The sequence below is a fragment of the Oxyura jamaicensis genome, chromosome 2 (assembly GCF_011077185.1).
Source record: "Oxyura jamaicensis isolate SHBP4307 breed ruddy duck chromosome 2, BPBGC_Ojam_1.0, whole genome shotgun sequence".
NCBI lineage: Eukaryota > Metazoa > Chordata > Aves > Anseriformes > Anatidae > Oxyura > Oxyura jamaicensis.
In genome coordinates, this window is record NC_048894.1 from 20732301 (window position 1) to 20752148 (window position 19848).

At 37.3% G+C, this 19848-nt stretch overlaps 1 protein-coding gene and 1 long non-coding RNA gene across 10 annotated transcripts in view; both read right to left on the bottom strand.

The window, feature by feature from the left end:
- CACNB2 (calcium voltage-gated channel auxiliary subunit beta 2) overlaps nt 1-19848 on the bottom strand; it is a 246915-nt gene that overhangs the window by 13748 nt on the left and 213319 nt on the right. For all 9 annotated transcript variants that reach the window (XR_004748786.1, XM_035319475.1, XM_035319473.1 and 6 more), the window contains 5 exons: nt 17532-17612; nt 17151-17209; nt 14789-14898; nt 1060-1211; nt 161-256 (listed from right to left, as the gene is read on the bottom strand). Coding sequence is in view for 8 of the 9 variants with exons in the window: in XM_035319475.1 (XP_035175366.1) it covers nt 161-256; nt 1060-1211; nt 14789-14898; nt 17151-17209; nt 17532-17612 (498 nt within the window). In the remaining variant the exon portion in view is untranslated. The remainder of the gene's footprint in view (nt 1-160; nt 257-1059; nt 1212-14788; nt 14899-17150; nt 17210-17531; nt 17613-19848) is intronic.
- Nucleotides 1290-4052, bottom strand: LOC118163020. The gene is made up of 2 exons (XR_004748787.1): nt 1962-4052; nt 1290-1918 (listed from the first exon to the last, which is right to left on the bottom strand). It is a non-coding gene; the product is annotated as an uncharacterized LOC118163020 (long non-coding RNA).

Genomic DNA, 19848 nt, shown 5'->3' on the forward strand with positions numbered 1-19848 from the left:
AGAGACAGGAGGCATTCTGAAAAAAAAGCAATAGTGAAATATGGCCAGAAGGGGGCAAACATTCCCAGAAATTACATAATTAAATGCCTGAAAGTAAAGGCACCTTTAAACAGGAATCAGATGTTCTCAACTGAACAAGACAAAAATTAACATAACTCACAGGAGGACACTGTGCCAGTTTATCAGCTGCCACCATCTGTACATTAAGGTGTTTGGCCTGAGATTTCCCTCGAGATTTTATTAACCTCTGTAAAACCTGTGGAAAATAAGACATTAACAGAAGTACATTGGTAGAGAAGACAAAAAGAAAAAGGTTTAATCCTTCTCCCATTAATTTTAAGAAAGTATTTTTCAGTCAGTGGCCTGTGAGCAGCTTTGGTCTTAATGTACATCTATAGCCACTTAAAATGTTCATGCTTTTAGCTGTCCACTTGAGCAGATCAAATTCTTTATTTGTTGGTTTCAGGAATATCTCTCATGCCGTTTACATCCAGGACAAGCTAATGTTCATGTACTCCCCAGCATTTACTTTTCTGTTATCAACAGTAAAAAGTTCCCTTCCTTTTCTCTGCTGCTTCTGTTGTTGTCTCTAATTTGAAATTCTTTAATTGTTCTTCCGTCTTCCAACCATTTGATCTTCTCTTTCAAATGCCTCTTCACGAGGCCTGTGTAGGTTTTTTCAGAGAATGAAAGCACATAACCAGGAGGTGTTAAGAGTTCACCAATCATTCTGATATTCAGTATGTTAAAATCTTTTTTTCTTTTCTTTAGTATTTTGATTGAACAAACTGTTAGCACTACTTCCATGGTTGATATTAAAGGACAGAGGAACACATACAACACAGTCCCAAACTAAAAACAGATTGGAGCTACAGCATCTTTCCCAAAATGTTTTTTAGTAGCCCAACACCTAAGATATTTATTGATTAATATTTTACTATTCAAAGAAAAGTAATAGCAACATATAACTCTTTGAACTTTAGTAAGGACATATGACCATCTGCATTTAATGATGCAAAACAAAAAGAACACAGCACAAATATCAGAAAAAATATTTACCTTAGGAGAAGAAATCTTTACGTATACTATAATGGGCGCCAGAGAGGTTTTGCTCAGTTGTGCTGGGTGATTAATGGTATCAGCATCAAGCACTACCAACTGCAGTGTCCTTGCTAATTCAAAAATCCGCTCAATTTCACTCTGAACTTCAGCTGCAGAGAAGTAGAGAATTAGAGTTATGGAAATGTTAAAAGGCAGTTAGTTGTACGAAATATAAAAACTGGGGTAGGTTGGTGTGCTGCTCCGCCGAGGCATGAGGAGGGTGGCAGTAGCCATTAACTGCCCATGTCACTGGCACACTAGGGAAACAAACGCACCATTTATTTTGCCCTGTTCGCTTCCCCAGAGGGAAGGGGTAGTCCTTGCCCTCTCAGCTTCCACCACTTCGTGTGACTCCAGCCTGGAGAGACACTGTTAACATGTCCTGTATGACCCTAACCATGTACATAGGAAAAAACGGGGTAAGTACACCTGCTCCATCACATGCCAATACATACACCATTAATTCACTACATGTACATAGTTTCATCTCAGGCATTAATTCCCCACAGCAATCAATTTGCACTAACTGGAGTGCCCAGGATAAGCATTAATTTGTACTGAGGTGTCTATGCCAGCAGAAGCTTCTCTTTTTCCATGTACTTCAACTTACCAAAGCTCCAGAAAATGGTTTCCTTCACATAACTGGCCTCAGCATAGTGCCAAACTAAATATTTGGTTAGCACATGTAAAACACTTTTAAGAACAAATAAACCAATAATGTAACTTATACTACAGTATCAACCTCACAACCCTATGAGTGCTGTAAAGGTGATTTTCTCACAGAAAATCATCGTCTTCTACTAACTCATGCTTCCAGCTCCCTAGCACCCTGCCTGATGGGAGTAGCTTCCAGGGCAAACCTCTCCATGCCAGATGTACTGTGTCACAAGTGATCTAGAAACTGCCTTCATTTCCAATAGAAACAAAACTAAATGATTAAATAGTAAAATCATTCTTGAAATGGAATGACATTTTCCTGCTCAACTCTTGACATATCTCTACTTCACTAAGAACAACAAGTTGGGTGATTTTCACAAGTCTATAAAAAAAGTTATAGAACCCGACAAGATTGTAATTCATATGGGTTCCCCTTAAAAGACTGTGCACACTCCATGAACCAAAACCATATTTGATACCTACATAGTTCAAAGCAAATATCAGAAGATACTCAACAGATACTTAAATGTCAGCAAGAGGTAGCAAATACTTACTTATTAGAGATTTTCTTGAAACTACACTATCAGCATGATATCTATTGTGCTGGTGACAAGCATTATTTGCTGGAAAATACAACCTGGTCTAGCTACCTGAAAAGCCATGCACAAAAGAAATGTCTCTCGCTCCAAAGACAGATGTCCCTTTCAAGGGTGTTAGAAGATTACTTTTTGTTTTCTTAGAACAGAAACTGAATGAAGTAGGCAACATGATAAGGTTGCAAAATTTCCAAGAAAGAGCATGGCACCCCAGCTAGTCTCTGTTTAGCTGAAAGTCTTTTGCTCCAAGTCAATAGGTGACTACTATGATCATTTTATAAACTAAATAGTAACTTGAATTGGCACCAGAAAAATCTATATATGATGCTCCCTATTGGAGGAGGTTTACATTGTATTGGATCTGTTAGAGATCACCTCCATCCATTTGTAGTTATCTGCAGTTGTAGCTGCATATATGCCAATCAGTCTTTTACAGCAGAGAAGACTGTGAGATGTGCGTAGTGTTCTGGTACAGACAGCATTGTTGCTTGCTTTCCTACTTGTCAATAAAAGCACTATGGCCCAGCTGCTGTCTGAATGAGGACAACATTTTTGAAGACAGGACTTCTGATGGTTCTTGGCACACTCACGGTAACATTTTCTGCAACTTCATTGCATACAAATATTGTTGGAATGATTCAATGCCATTGTCTCTGTGATTTAGTAGAAGATAGGCAATAGTCTATCCCTAATTAAAGTCCAAGTGGCAACTAGAATAAATAGATCAGAGACAATTTGTCATACTGTTCTGATGTTTGAATTGCTTTCCTGCAATTTCAAACCAGGCTCAACACTTCAGTCAATATAATAGTATCAACTAATGCATCATTTTTAAGATCATTCCAGACTGCTGAAAACACTTGTTCAAGACAAATTGTACCAGCAAAATCCAGCTTTTTGCCAGCGTACCATAATTTTGGCTGGAGAAGTAGCATTTGCTACACTGCTGGAAGCAATTTTCTCTCAGTATAGGATACATCCCTGTATACTAGATTTCCTGCTATACTTTTTGAATCAACCTTTTGCTAGGGCAGAGGATGCCTCGCTATCTTCTTTTGTGATGCATACCCAGGACAATAATTGCAGATAACTATGATCCTATGAACTAATAGTTTCCATCTGAGTCTTGAGGTGGAGAGAGATCTTTTCCATCAATTAAAGAGCACTTCAGTATTTATATTTCTCATCTCTGGTATAGGAGAAAACTTCAAGGACCTACACTGCATGGCTGCTGAACTAACATGTTGTGCTTCAACCTCTCAAACCAAGAATGGATAGAAAAAATGCCATAAGTGTTGCCAAAGAGGTCCTGATCGCCTGTCCCTTGGAGTACTTCTCCAGCTTCTGGAAAAGCTTGCATTTTTCTTGAGATCTTCCTTGTATTCCACCTTTTCACTACACAGAAGACTGTTGCAACTACTAAAGTAATAATAGCTTCTCTTTTAGCTTTTTTATTTTCCATCTTTCTTTAGTCATATCTCTCAGAAAGCAAATTCTGTACTTCTGAAGATTCCTTCCCAACAAGATACTCAACACAAATTTTCTCTCTGACCTCTGACCAAAGTAAGCAAAGAAGCCTAATCTTCATGTGACATAAATGTCACTGGTAGTTAAAATAGAGAGCTGAGACCAAACAAAGAACAGTGACAATGTGGAATCTTCAGCAGCACAGTAGTAGGTTAGCATCTCCCCATCTCTGTGGATTAATTAAGGTTGGAACTGGATTGTCTTTAAGGTCCCTTCCAACCCAAACCATTCCATGATTCTGTGAATACATTTTATTTCCCAGTCATAATGAGAGGATCAGTATAATCAGATTCACTGTGAAATGTTAGCAGCCCAGCTATAATGGTCAAAACCAGAAACACGCTATCAAATTTTAAAGTGGGCTTTGCATGTCGCAAGGCAATCTATTTGACATTGACTCCTTGGTCATTAGAAAGGGAACATGTTTTACACGACAGGAGCACTTGACTGTGCAACAGAAGTTCAATTCTAAGAAATGAAGTACTTCTCCCAGCCAAAATTGATCACTGCAATTTTACAGTTACTCCTATACACTAATGCCAAATCTCTGTTGTGCTCCCAAATAGAAATTCAGTGCAATAAGAGTACAAGATGCCTTGTTCCATCATGGGGGCAGTCCAGACCAGTTGGGCTTTACAAATGAATTTCGAACAAAAAATCTTTAACAGTCCATTACAATAATATCACCTAAAGTAAGACATAGCAACATCACACTGCATCCACGTCAATTCACTAATAACGAAATTAATTATGGTGGAGCTTGGGGACACTTATGAATGCATAGGCATTATACAGGTAGAGAAACAAAACCCCTTTTTACACCTGAGCAGAATTCATCCACAGCAGTCAGGAGTCACTAGGACATGCAGCTTGACAGAGCAGTGGTTACATTAGTGCTATGTTTTAGGAAGACCCTGATGAGATGGCATTTTCACGACGGGGATGTGGTACAAAATGGCGAGGCTACTGCCCAGATTCTGGCCTGTAAGGATCAAATCAGAAACCACAAAACATTGCTCATATGAAGCAAAGAGATTTTGATCTTCAAGTTCACATATTGTCAACTGAGTACAGTATGACTTTAATATCCTATTCAGTTTGACCTCACCTACTTGTCTGTGGTATCAGTGGCATTGTTTTGCTCATATTTACAGATTTGTAAGTTATCACTTGTGCTGCAACAGCCACAGAGACAAAGCATTCTCTTTTTTCTACAAACACCTCCTGATATTACATTTGTATATCATGAAATGAACATAACTAGGTGAATTCAAATCATATTAAAATGATTAGCAGTATCTTGCACAAATGACTTTCAAATAATTTTATAAATTAAGGAGAACAGACATCACATCATTAGCCCTATTTTTAAGCTAATTCTTTCATACACGTACACTTACTTCGAAATGGTTATTAAATTCCATGAACACAATGTGATGAGACTTTTAAGGCAGCCTCAGAAATTTCAAAACAAAGGCAAAAGAAACAAAGCACCATGTATTGCCAGTGCCTTAAAAGTGCAGAAAAAATATTGCAACAAAAGGTCAGCTGAGAAATGATAAAGTCATATCTGAAATCCAATTAAATGAAAAAAGAAAAACAAAAAGGAAGCAATGACTATTGGAATTGTGCCCACACACCTCTTGATGAAGAAATATATCATGTGTTTGGCTGACAAAATTCAAATTTAAAATTTTAATTTCTGAGTATTTGTGTTTATACAAAGGCATATACACACAGGTGCATCGATCTGATGAATAGTGATCTGATGAATACGCTAGGGAATCTGCCTGACAGAATGTGTGTGTCTCCCTGCATGTACATATGTACTTATATCAGGGGTAAGGCCACCCAAGTGTCTACATGAGGTACTGCACCAGAATGTAGGCACTTGGCATGCTACCCCAAACTAAGTGAGGTGCCTGTACTCACTGTATCAAAGTGGAGAGAGCGAGGTGCTACCAAAAGTGATCCAGAAAGCTGCATGATGTGCAAGCAGCCCAGAGCTGGCCAATAAGAAACACCACGCATACGGAGGTGCTCTGTACCCATCACTAAGCTCTCGTACACCCTGTTAGTGAGTACATGGGGTAGTAAAGACTGCAAGGAACCAGTCCAACATTTATTTTGCTCAGAAGACCAAGCAAGTGTCTCCTCATTGCTCATGATGGATGTGGCCACATCGGGCTGCCACTAACTTGGATGGATACTTCTGCACCATGCCTCATTACTTGGCTTACAGATACGGTCCATGGACACTAAATAAGTGGTCCCTAGATTTGTTGTTTTATTCAGAACAAACGTAAATAAAAGCATTCACTCTTCCTCCCAGATAGGATGGTGACCAACCCCAATGACGGCCATTTGACCTCCCTTGCTGATGCTATGCTGCTCTTAAAATGTTCGTGTATTCACTGAGTGGGAGAGATACCAACTCTGTAGCCTGATGCTTAGAGTAGGAGGACCTGGATTCCAGTCCTTTCTCCAGGGAAAGTTAAATTATTATGCAAAGTGCATAAGACTCAGCAGGAGCGACTGACAACCTTCATACCGGTGATCATAGCCCTGTCATGGGGATGGAAGTTATGAGCTCATATCTCTGTTAGCAGAGATGAACAGAAAGGAACCCAAACTTCTTTGCATTCTGGTAGAACAACCTAAGCCCTTAGTCTTGGGCACAAACACCAACTTTTTACCAGTTCCATAAGCCTAGGAGAAAGAAAAAATACTGGATCAATCCAAACTCCTGGTGTGAAAAGTTTTCAGGGAAGCAAACAAATAGCTTATTAAAAATATTTAACTCACCTATCCAGTTACTTTAGCTATTATAGACATATCTATGACCTTAAAAATATTCTTGCATTACTATATTGCTTTGTCTCTAGAACATGTTTTGTTTCACTATAGTTATCAATCAGATGTATTTCAATGCAATACCATAGGAAAATATAGTGACATACTGCTGAGAGCTTTCTCTAATTTACAGAAATCAAGATTTTTTTTTCCCCATATATCCTTTGGAAGCATGCATGAAATTTCATTAAAATACTTTGCCAACACTGTATCAAGGAAAGTGTTTGTAAGTTAGAATAGTAGAAAGTGAAGACCAAAGTTCTATCACAAGAGTACCTCGAGAGTTCATTAGAGAAACATTGACATTAGATGTTAAACAAACAAAACAAAACAAAACAAAAAAACCAGGGCTGGCCCAGCAGGTAGGAAGAACATGTTCAGATATATAAGGCTGATAAATCATAACAAGTTTAGGATCTTCGTGCCGCTCTTTCCCACCCTTATGTTAAAATAAGTGTAGCCACATCCACAGGATAACCCAAAAGCTTGTGGCTTCTTCTGGTTCAAAGCAGCTTGAGATTTAGCATATTACTTTACCAAATCTGATGATTTAATAGCTACAACTGATACTTCTGGACCTTCATCCCAGCTATTTTTAAGATACATTATAAAGAGACAAACAAAATTTTCCTTAACAAATTGAATACTTTTTTTTTCCTTCTTTTCCTTGAACTATTTTAGATCTATGAGACTTTGGAATGGAAATATACCCTTAGACAATCTTTTGCATTCGTGTTCCATGGCCTCTGTAAATAGGGAAGGAGTCTTCCAAGGCTTAGCCAGCACTCTTTTAAGCTTCCCCCCCAACCCGAATTAATAGTGGGCAGCATTTACTAGTAACATCACATATATAACAACTGTTATTAAATCATCAAACATGGAGAATACATAACAATATTATATGTACATAATGTGTGTGTAAACGGTTACCATAGTTTCAAACATTCAACTTTTTTTTTTTTTTTCTTTTAATAGACATCAAGAAACTAAAATTATACAAGGCTGAAATTTGCACTGATAATCCATTACTATTTCTTCAAGCATTTATGTTTCATTTCCAGAAAACAAAACTCTGGAATACCAATGACATGATGTGAATGGGAGCTTTATATTTGTCTTGAGACAAATTTCCAAAGGTAGGCACTCTATTGAACATGCAAAGTAGGTGCATATAATGCCTTACAGCATATGCGCATACAGTTAGGTACAATAGAAAATAAACAGATTCACAGCCTTTGGACTGCAATCTATTTACTATAACAATAACAGATCAGCATTCACGTGTGTGTGTTAGAATATGCAAATTAGGTACAGACACCTTAGAAATTTACAGTGGAAAACATAATCTTCAGTGTTTACTTGTCAATCTCAACTTTATTTTTAGAATTGCTTGATTAATTGCTTGAGAATATTTAAACAAAGAAAAATGGAAGGATTTTTGGATAAAACAAAAACAAATTTAGCAACACAGTACAGCACTGGCTTTTGTCTATCAGTGAGTCACTTACTAGAAACACAAATGGTTTTGTGAGGTACAATAAAGCATTGAACACAAAACAGCAGGAAAAGTAATTTGCAAGCTTGTATACATACCCAAAACATCTGGAAAGGGAGAGCATTAATGAAGCAAAGAATGGAAAAAGCCAAGACAATCAGGTTCTTGTACAAAGCATACAGCATGAGGCAAGGTTATAACAAATGTAACATACACAGAAACAACAAGAAAAAGGTTCGGGCCATTTTGACGAAGAAATGCAGCAAAAACACAAAGCTGGTTCAGCAATTTTGCAAATGACATGTGCACATATGGAAATTTAACTAAGCCAATTGGGACTGCTTTTCAGGTGAATGAGATTTAACCATCTACTGTACCTGCTCAGAGAGCAAAGTCTTTTTTAAAATAATAGATTTCTTATACTCTTTTAAAGAAACGAACCAATTGCCCTTTCCTTAAATTTAATTCTAGCATTTCATATGTTAAACAGATAGCAGTATTGACAAGCAAACATTTCCCTTTAACATACAGAACAAGCTTTCCTATAGGAGAGGAATAAAACTATAATGTCCTACTAAATTTTTATGACTCAGTCACTATATTTTAATAAGATTTTTGGAGACATTAATTTTATACTAGAATACTCAGAGAATCATAAATATTTAAATGTAGCCTTGGTTTCCAATGAATCAAATCCCCAAGTCTATTTTTACCTGATTCCTTTATAGAAGCTAACTTTCAGTCAATAGGTGTCAATTAAGTCCATTGAGACTTCCCTATAATTTTGTGAAGACAGTTCCTCATGCTAATTCCTACTCCTCATTATCATGTTGTTTATGCCTCCTTGAAATTAATTGTTTTATTTATTAAATCAGTTCCAAATAGTGGCAACTCACTCAGCTCTTTACTGTGCTATGAACATTTATGAACAATATGCACCATACTGCAAACCTATACTGGGGGATAAGGTAAGAGGTGCTCATTGAATTCTCATTTGGTATTGATGTATTAAGCACATTACCTCTGTACTATATTCATTCATTCATTCGAGCCATATAGTAAAATAATACTTATTCAAAAAAACAAGGTTATATTTTCAAAGGTCTACAAAATAGCCTTCTCTGCTGCAGTAACAACAGCTGCTCACAAATGTGAGCATAATTTAGGCAAAAATTAGCCAACTTGACTGTTGAGCTGCTTGATGTACTACATAAAGGTGGGTGAGAAAGTGAACACTTCCTATTGATGCTGGACAGGATCTGAAAGAACACAGAACAGTTGTGGGGAGCTGCGTTTCTCATAACACAAAGACATTTTTAAATTATACCGAATGTGCAAATAAGCACGTGGGTTTCAGTTCATACTCTGCTGGCTGTTCAAGGACGAGACAGAAAGCAACTCATCCCTCTTGGCCCACAGTCATGAAGCCAGCAGCTCCCATTCAGAGCAAGCCCATCCCAACTAATTCTTAATTAGCAAGATCAAATTTAATTGCAATAAATATTATTTCTATATAATTGGACCAGAACGAAGTCATTGTAGACACACTGAAGAAAAACAGCCACAGATACAGTGTTTGCAGAAATTCTGTCTTTTCCTTGAGGTAACTTGATAAAAAAAGGCCCTATTATTCTCATATTACATAAAGAAAAATATAGGTGGAGAAAACTTATTTCCCAGAACCCGTCAGCAGACCTGTAGCAGAAACTAGAGAAGAACTAAGGTAACCCGAGTCCTGACTTAATGATTTATCTATGACTGATGTTTTTAAATAATATATTTACTGAAATTCTTTTAGTAATACATACTGGTACAGAGCATACATATATATATGTATTAATATATGTTGCATATATATTGGCTGTAAAGCTAACACTTAGGAAGTGACAAGATAGGTGTCTTAAATCAAACTTTTTGTGGTCTGTAATACAAGACAACATTTTCAAGAACACGTAACATTTCTGTAAGGCTAATGCCTCAACCAGCACACAACTCCACACGCTGTCAACTGATAAGCAGCTATTGAATCATTTACTTTCCCTTCGTCATCAAATGTGTGTTACGTCTCATCTAGAGCACATTGTTCAAACCCTTCTCTGAATATTGAAAGAATAAATTGTTTGTGTGCTAGCTTATGGAACTTACTGTGGTGGTATTTCACTGCTCCAATAAAATCCAATAAAACATCCCAGTTCAGGAAAATCTGGAATTATTTCTATTTTCCGGATATAAAATTGGATGACAGAGAACCATATTATTTCTCATGGGTGGGGAGTGGAGTTCAATTTCAGAAACACAGTACCTGATTCTTTAGAGTAATTACTATATTAAAAATTAATTTCAAACTAGGAAGATAGAAGCCATCCTACAGGAAACCCTGACTTCTGGGCATTCTTTCTTCCAAAATGGAACATAACCTTGCAGCTTCTTTTAAAAGTCAGTACTAAGACTCAGGACATTCCTGATGCTACTGTGTACTGTCAGCACATGACATCAGTACTGACCTGAGAGAAGAGAAAAATTCTTTGAGCTAGGTTGGGCATGAAAAGAATATCTCCCCAGCTGAATGACTGCAAGGAAAGAGTCTAAAATAAGAGGACTTCTGGGGAACAAAGCGTCGTAAGCCTGGTATTTGGCAAGGTACCCAACAGAAGCTCCAGCAGCCCATAAAATACTGCCTGGTTTCCATCTGCATTTTTAAAATCAGTACACTACTGTGTAAAATGCTGATTTTGATGACACACTTTATCTTTCAATATGTTCAAAGCCCAAATCTCAGCTGCAGTCACAATACCTAGCACCTCTATAAATCATACCTGAGGAATGCAGAAAGTACGGGGGTGGGGGTGGGAATTGCCATCTCCAAAGAGCCTGTAAACAACTAGTCCAATGCCATAAGGGAAACTCTGCATCAGAAACAGCATGAGCCGCTATTGCTAGTTTGGTCAAAAAAGAGCTTTCCTTTCCACTCCTTGTGCACTGCACCTCACCTCCGACTTGATGAGCCCGGATTGCCATTGGTGCAGCAAAGAGGCCCGTCGGGAAGGGGACCAAGGGGCTGCCCCTTCCCCTGCACCTTCCTCCAGCCTCCATCAGCACCAAGCCTGGTTCTAGGCAGGGGTGGTCATCACAACGCAGGCACAGCATGCTCTGAGCTCCCTCGGTGAGCATTACAAGGTGCCACCTCCAGAGCCAACCCCTCAGTGGTGCCACGGAGCTATTTGTTGGCCCTGGGTGAGGAGTGCAGGCTGCTGAGATTCAAAACAGAGGCACATCGTGCTGTAGCTTACAGACTACTGGGTTGTAGGCAGCAGACCTTCCTCTCCCACTGGGGCAGTCCTATTTTTGAACAGAGAATCAACATCTGCTGAACAAGAGAGAAATCAGTGCTCAGTATACTCAAGACTGAAATTCTGATCCCTCTTCCACACCAGATGCAGCAGCAGCTTGACTCTGGGTGTTGTTATTCCAAACATGTTTTAATTACTGGTGTATGAGCTGCTTTGAAGGTAGAAGATGGGTGAAGATGAATTTTCCTCTTTATGAAAATAATTTTATCTTATCTTGGTTCCAACAAATCTCCTCTGTCACAACTAGCAGATATACTGCCACAATTTTTTTTTGTTCAAATCAGTATTTTCTAACCTGACATAAATTTAAATTGAAAATGCCCTATTGTACTTTTAGAGAACTTCCTTTGCCTTCCTGAAGTTTTTTGCCCCATATATTTTACAAGCTTAATAGCAAGTGAAACAGTTCCTGACCTCTGTTACTGAGCAGTTCCAATTTCCCATTATTAATTTGTACTTTTTTTTTTTTTTAAAGAAAAACTATGGCAGCAGGTTGATGGGGAAAATAGACCATAAACACATAACCAAAGACTGAACTGCAGACTTCATAAGCTGTGGTCCTAAGTTGAGTAGTTAGCCTTTATACCATTACTTCCTAAGCTTTATTTTGCACAACTTCAATTTGTAAATCTAATAATATTCTCGTAATGGATTTTTTGGTGACTTACAAGTATAGCATCACATAAACTGAAAATAAAAATTCCACTGTTTGGTATGAGATTGCCACTCACCTCTCCTACTTGAGCCAGCTAAGCACTCACAACAATGATATGCTGTGATCTTCTTTGTGAACCACTGCTAGAAGAGGCTACCTAAAGGCAGGTTACAATGACACTTTCGGATTCTGATTCTACTTCGACCTTGATGTACATTGCAGCAAGCAAGGGAACAGGCTGTAACACTCCGTGTATTTTCCTTTTTTTTTTTTTTTTTTTTTTTTTGCCCTTGCACAAGGGTTTTCCCACTGACTTACCAAAACAGTTCTATTTTCTGACTCCAGTTATTTTATCCTATCTTAGTTTTCCTCCCAAACCACTGCCTCCACATCATCATATCCCTTTCTGGATTCCTTTCTGAGTGGTTTTGCTCTTCCCATGGTTTCCCCCAAGTCTGAAGCACAGCCCCTAGGAATGCTTCACCAGCAGCTTCAACTTTCCCACCTCCTATTCTGTAACTAACCTTCTCTGTAACAGAGTCTCATCTCTTGCCTTTCTCCCTATTCCTTCAGTTGAACACCTTTCTATTAAAATCTTTTTACTCCATTCTGCACAGCACAGTAGATAATGAAAGCTTTAACACAAGTACCTTCCTTTTTCAGTTGTGTTTTTCTGCCCTGATCCAATCTGCTGGGGGCAGGTTCTGCTCAGCATCATCGCTGGACCTTGCCCAGCAGGAGCCAAGTCTTTAAGTAATCCAGATACAAAGCTTGGCATGCATTAACTGCGGCTTCTACTAATGCTTATAGGAATTTGGTCATGGTTTCTCATTATTTTCATAAAGGTACCCAGGAGCACATAACTGGAATACATTTCAGCTCACAAATTTCAAAACCTTGCTAGATTAAGTGTATGGGAGTATTGGAGCTTCTGAAAGAAAAGGTTTTGAGAATTTTTTAACACAGATAAAATTAGTTTTTGCCCTATCATCATTAAAAGTGACCTAGTTGATCTAGTATTTCCCAAGACAATTTAAAACAATTTTATAAATCAGTTAAATTTTAGAACAGTTATAAGCAACTGAAAAACAGATCTATAGCAGGAAATACTAGCTAATAATAACAGGCATCAGTTACAACAAATAGACAGACATACCTGTCTGTAACCATTTATATAAAATCCACGTTTTGGATGTTTGCACCAGAGATTCTGTCAGAACTTCTGTCTTCCAGAACTTCTTTCTGAACTTCCATCTTAAATAACTCTAAGATGTTGATAGACTTAACGTATAGTTTTGCACGAGATAAAGATGAACAATTCAGAGAGCTTTTTTTTTTTTTTTTCTTTTTTTGCACATGACTGGGCTGCATTTATTTTATAGTATCTTTTCCTGTATATGTCTTTGTGATAGCTATTTTACATGTATGAAAATATTTTAGCATGGGGAGCAGATGATGTTCTTTTTATTACTGCATATATTCGTACAGCAGTGTAACCTCATGCTTTGATGATCAGTCTGGGAAATTAATCCCCATGGTTTCTGCTCATGTTCCATGAGTAGGTGACCTCCATCTTTATTACTAATGTTCAGTTCTATTAAGAAAAAAAGTAACACTTCATCTTTTTACTACACTGTTTAACAGACTTTGGACACAAAACTGAAATTCACACTAAAGAATATTATTGTATATAAAGATATTCATTATGGTGTTACATTACAGTACATTTTATATTTGAAAACACCCAAATTAAGACAAACATGGAAGCCATAAGATTATTTGCAAGTGAAGATTCACATAGCTGAAAACAAGGGTTTTCAGAAATATGACTTTAAGAAAGGGAAGTCAAACTTTATAAGGCAGAAAAGTACATTCTACAAAAGACAGTTATTCAATGCATATGTGAAATAGTCAATGCTCAGATGTGCTCAGAAATTCTGTTATAAGACTAGGGATAAGGAATACATTCAGTAGGGTGAGTGATACTGTTTCCTGTTCCACAAAATTATAAGATTTCAAAATATGATGTGGTGTCCACAAGAAATTAAATTCTCTCAAAAGCTTCTAAGAGAAACACAGTCTTATAAAGAAAGCCCTAGCTTTGTTTCTTAGAAAAAAAAAAAATCATAAAATGTGTATTTCAACACTTTTTTTTCAGGTCTAAGATATCAGAAGTTATCACTACTTGGAACCTCACCAAAGATAATGCATAAAATCAGTAACATCCTTACAGTTTGAGACATTCTGATACTGTCACTTCTATTTAACCAGAAGAACATCTGCTTAGATTTTATTTAACTTACGGACAGTTACTTCTTCCCACCAAGGCAAAGAACAAACATGAAAAGTGAATATAAGCAGGATAAATCAAAATCAGCACTACTTGAGGTTTATCTGGTAATGATTTAAAAATGACTTCCAGAGCAAGCATTTCTGCAATACAAGAATCATGATTGTCTCACAGCACAGAGAAGGCTATTTTTAGCTTATACATATGAATTCAGAGTAGTGCACTGTACAGCCATTTTTAGATAGCATCATTATAGTTACTTACCTAAGCTTGATCTCGTGTTAGATCGCTCTATTATCGCATGCTTACTGGGGTTATTTAATACTGAGCGTTTGGCAAGCGAGATGTCTGCTGTGACTCGTGTAATTGATATACTGCAAAAATAAAACAAAATAGAACAGGTTATTTATCTTGTGGGGAGAAAAGAGACTCATCTAACATTAGAAGATGTCTAAGACTACAGGAAAACAAGTTCTCAGTGTTACAGTATGCTTTGCACAAAGAAAACAAAAAAGAAGATATTTTATTTAACTACTATTGTTACAAAGAACTATTGTAAATACATCCTCTTTTCTGCATAGCACCAAACTGCAGTATGACCATGGACTGCAAAGCTACATGGATCTGCAGAGTGGAGGCATGGACAGGGCAGAGACATGCTGCAGAAGACGCACTTGTCCTCCCTAGGGACTCCAGGCTTGCTGTGGTGAGATCTTGCACCCAGTACACCCAGCATTAACTCTACAGAGTTTCAGGGCTCTAAAACTCCCCATTCGCTGAAAGGAGATGTAATTTGTCTCCAACTAAATAGGCTGCTTTCTTCTTTCCCTCATTTTGATTAAATATTTTCAAAGATTTACGTGCCTTACCTCAACCATATGTGTAAGAAATGTAGGGATGTGCAGAGTTAATAGGTGAAGGTAAGGCTCAACAGGCAAACTAGTACACCCATGCAATTCTGATCTTTATTATTCAGTTTACTAGCATATGTTTTGTTTTTTAAACTGAATGCAAGAGCTACCTATATTTTTCCAGAAAGATCCAGAAATATGCTGGCCTCTTAAAAATGGAGACTGCAACACAGAGAAGCAAACCACTGTGGTGAAGAAGCAAATGAAAACTCTGGGCTAAGTATTCAGTAAGCTCAGTTTTGTGCTTAGGAGAAAACATAAGCCAAGAAAAAAGTGGTTACTTCCAGCTGTTTGTGCAGACCTGTTACATAACTTTCTGCATATTCTTCTTCCTAGGAAAATGATTAACCCAGTTTGTTTTGCTTTCCAGGGTCAAAATAAACCCTTTGGCCAAATTCCCCTTTAAACTCTGGTCTAATGAGGTTTAGAGGTCACATTTTTCCAGTGCTGAGGGTTAAATCAGACTGACGGTATTCCCTTGTTCTTCCTTGTATGATTTTACTTGCAATTTAAAAGGAGGAAGTAGATTTGCTAAGAACAAGGAGAGCTCCTCTCTAGAAAGCACATTCAGATGCTATTCGGCAGAAATGTAACCAAAGGGGTCTTTTCCCAATGACTTTAACATGTGTATATAGTTTTTCTAAAACCCCATAAAATGTAACAAAGCCAGAAGTTAATACAGAAAAACAGAAATATTTTCAAAATACTGATCAGCAATATCATTTTGAAAATTTAGGCATGATTTAACTTAAGCTAAAAACATAACCAAGTATTATTTCTGGCACAGCTCCTCACAGATAATCCCACTAGCCTTAAAATGAAATCCAACATGTTATCTGTGCTACTGGTTAGTTATCTTTATTTGCTAATTGATGAATAGTACCAAATTTTCCATTTTTTTCCTTCCTACCTGCTACGGGAATAAAAAATCCCCTTTTTCAAATTCAATTATGCAGTATTGAACAAAGATTTATCAGTAAAAAATGATGTTTTTTCATTTTAAGATCTGTTAACTTTTTAAGGTCATTTTAGTATCTTTTGAGATATGTCATAGAATCACAGAATACCCTGAGTTGGAAGGGACCCATAAGGATCCAACTCCTGGCTCCACACAGGACCACCCAAAAACCGGACCATGTGTCTGAGAGCATTGTCCAAATGCTTCTTGAACTCTGGCAGGCTTAGTGCCATGACCACTGCCCTGTGGAGCCTGCCCCAGTGCCCAACCACCCTCTGCAGAACCTTCCCCTAACACCCAGCCTGACCCTCCCCTGTCCCAGCTCCATGCCCCTTGGGTCCTGTCACTGTCCCCAGAGAGCAGAGCTCAGCGCCTGCCCCTCCGCTCCCCTTGTGAGGGAGCTGCAGGCCGCCATGAGGCCTCCTCTCAGCTTCCCCTGTTTGGGGCTGAACAAACCAGGTGGCCTCAGCCACCCCTCATCTTCCCCTCTAGACCCTTCACCATCTTTGTTGCCCTCCTCTGGACTCCCTCTAATAGTTTTATGTTCTTATATTGTGGTGCTGAAAACTGCACATGGTACCTGAGGTGAGGCAGCACCAGCACAGAGTAGCGTGGGAGAATCCCTTCCCTTGACTGATATAACAACAAAAAGTAGCAGCCTACTCTCCAAACAAAGGGTACATACGCCATTATTTCTTAAAAACTAATTAGTGCCTCAGTAGAACCTGAACTCAAATTTGCAATGCAAAGTACTTACCGCCCTTCAAATCTATGTTTTAAAAAATCGAATAATGCTTTCTGCATCATATCTGTTACCTAAAAGAAAACAAACAACAAATTAATATTCAAATATGAAACTGATAATACTGGATGTTAATAATTTGGAAAAACCTGTAATTAAAGTTGACAGCAAATCTTGTATCTGAACAATATGATAGGAATATAAGTAATTACTTATTTAATTGAAATTGGATATGAAATAAAATCCATGTGACCAGTATCTAGTAAAAGTGTAAACTGTATATATTTATATATATGAAAAAAAAATGTTATTCAGCTTAATTACTTTTGAACATTCAAATTCACATATTCACAAAATATTTTTGGCAAAATAAAACCATTCCCAACAATCACTTACCTCATATCCCTTCAAAGAAGGCCCCACTAAAACTACTGGTCGCATAGAAGGCACTACATCATAGGGAGGGATGTGCTCTGTCTGTAAAACAGAAAAAGCTCTCAGCATTGCAGCACCTAGGTAGAATGCTCATTACTTATAGTATTAGGAATTCTGAATTTCCAGTGATGTCACCACCAAAGGAATTGTGGATTCATTCACTTTTCTTGAAAACAGGTACTACAAGGACTTCACAGGTACAGGGATTTCTTTTGAAGAAGCTTTTAAATGACTTTCGTTTTCTTACTACTTTCATGTTTGATCTGGGTAGCTCAAAAACTGTTATTTTGGAGATGTTCACATGTGCTATCCCGTAATTCCTAACTAGTTAATTGAAAAAGTTATTTCCAATAGTTAATGACTTGATATGATTAACTCTAGAGAGGTAACAGCTGTTTTCCCAACACTATTTTATTTAGGCAAATTACAGAGGAGAAAAATAAAAGAAAAAGGGAGGAGAGAAGCCTAACATATCCTTTGTGCTCTGAACTGCATACTGCTTTGCAAAACATCGTGACACCACTGAAAATTCTAATGGAAGCACTCATAATCTGACTTCCACATTTGCATCCACAATTCAATTCCAAAAGAAAGCAAAATAATGACTGATCAAGTTAGTATTGACAGAAAACTTTCATAAACAGAACTTGGGATAGCAATACTTCCACTCTAGGAAGTTCCCATAACCACCCAAGAGGGGATTATGTTAGTACAATATCCACCAAACTAATTACTGATGTATCATGCATGATTTACAAAAAAAAAAATTTAATTTGAAATGTAAAAAAGATTGCCTGTTTCCAAAGACTGCCAAAATTTTCATATTGTTATTGAAATAAAATATAAGCAGATTAAACTGTTTTATTTTCTTTAATAAATGGCTATTCAATATATATATATATCCAAGAATGACTAATGTTGTCTTATCAGAAAGGGCTTTTTGTTTTTAAGAAAGGGTTTGGTTTATCTTTGTCTAGGGAAAAAACATTTCAAATCCAAACCCAGGAGCCTGTGGGTGATACAGAAAGATGGTATACCGGATCTATTTTTCAGATGCCTACATAGTACAAATACATCAGTCAAGACTGTAGAAGACAGTCATTGTTCATTGTTTCAGTACTCAACATATCCCAAGATGTTTCACAATAATATTAAAGTATATACATTCCAAACACAAAAACACAGACAGACATTAATACAGTGACAGCACAAAATGCTACACAAGCGGCAGTCTAAAGCAGTCTAAAACATGGAACATTTTTGTGAATGTTTTTTAATATAATTTATCTTCTTTTTTGTTACCTGTAGCTTCACCAGATAATTAGTAACATAAGAATGAATACCGGTGCCCAAGGCATCATAAGCATGTCAAATTAACTTATCTTAAACAGGGAAGAATCTAACTCAACACACTTCAAAGCAAAACCCTGCAATTACACCGTGCCAGTATTAAAATACTGCCCTCCAAAGTTCTTGTTGATATTACTAATAATCTGATAAATGTATTAGAGTCAGCTCCTAAGAGAAAACAGTTACAGATGTGTAAGTGATATGCAAGTTATAGAATGAGCGTCCTGATGCAACAGATCTTTGTTTTAATGCAGCAAACTCAGCTGAAGATATTCATGCTAGAAGTTAATTGAAAATTAAGAAAAGTACAGAAGCTATCTTATTTGATGGAATATGGGTTATATTTAAGATCTGTTCTGCTGAAACAGGCTTTATTAATATTATTTTTAATCTTTGCAGCTTGAAGTAACAAAGGTATCAGCAGAAAATTGACTAAGTAATCTAATGGAAGCACCTAAGTCATTTAGTACTAGTGATTTAATATTCTAAGGGAATGGCACTGAACTATACAGTTTTCACTTGCAGAGTCAAGTTCAAACACGAACTTGGAATAAAAACTAACATAGTTCAGATTATATACCTTAGTGGTTTGACCATGAATGACTAGTTTGGGATGCCCATTCAATTTTTCCTGTAAATGGCAGTATTAGAAAGGCAACTATAACCAGTAAAGACTGTGGTATGGAAGAAAAGAAGCCCCACACAATTAAGAGAGATGGAGCTTGTCACTATCCAACGACATGCTTTTTGGTCCACAGAACACATCTTCTAAAGATGCATTACGCAGATTAGCATCCAATATACATCAGCATGTGTTACTCTTCCTTAGCATTTATACTTGGTTAGAAATATGATTAATGAAGAAATTATTCAGAAGCAAGAAACTGCTGTTGAGTTCCACAGCGGGCTGCGAATGACATGGTAGTTA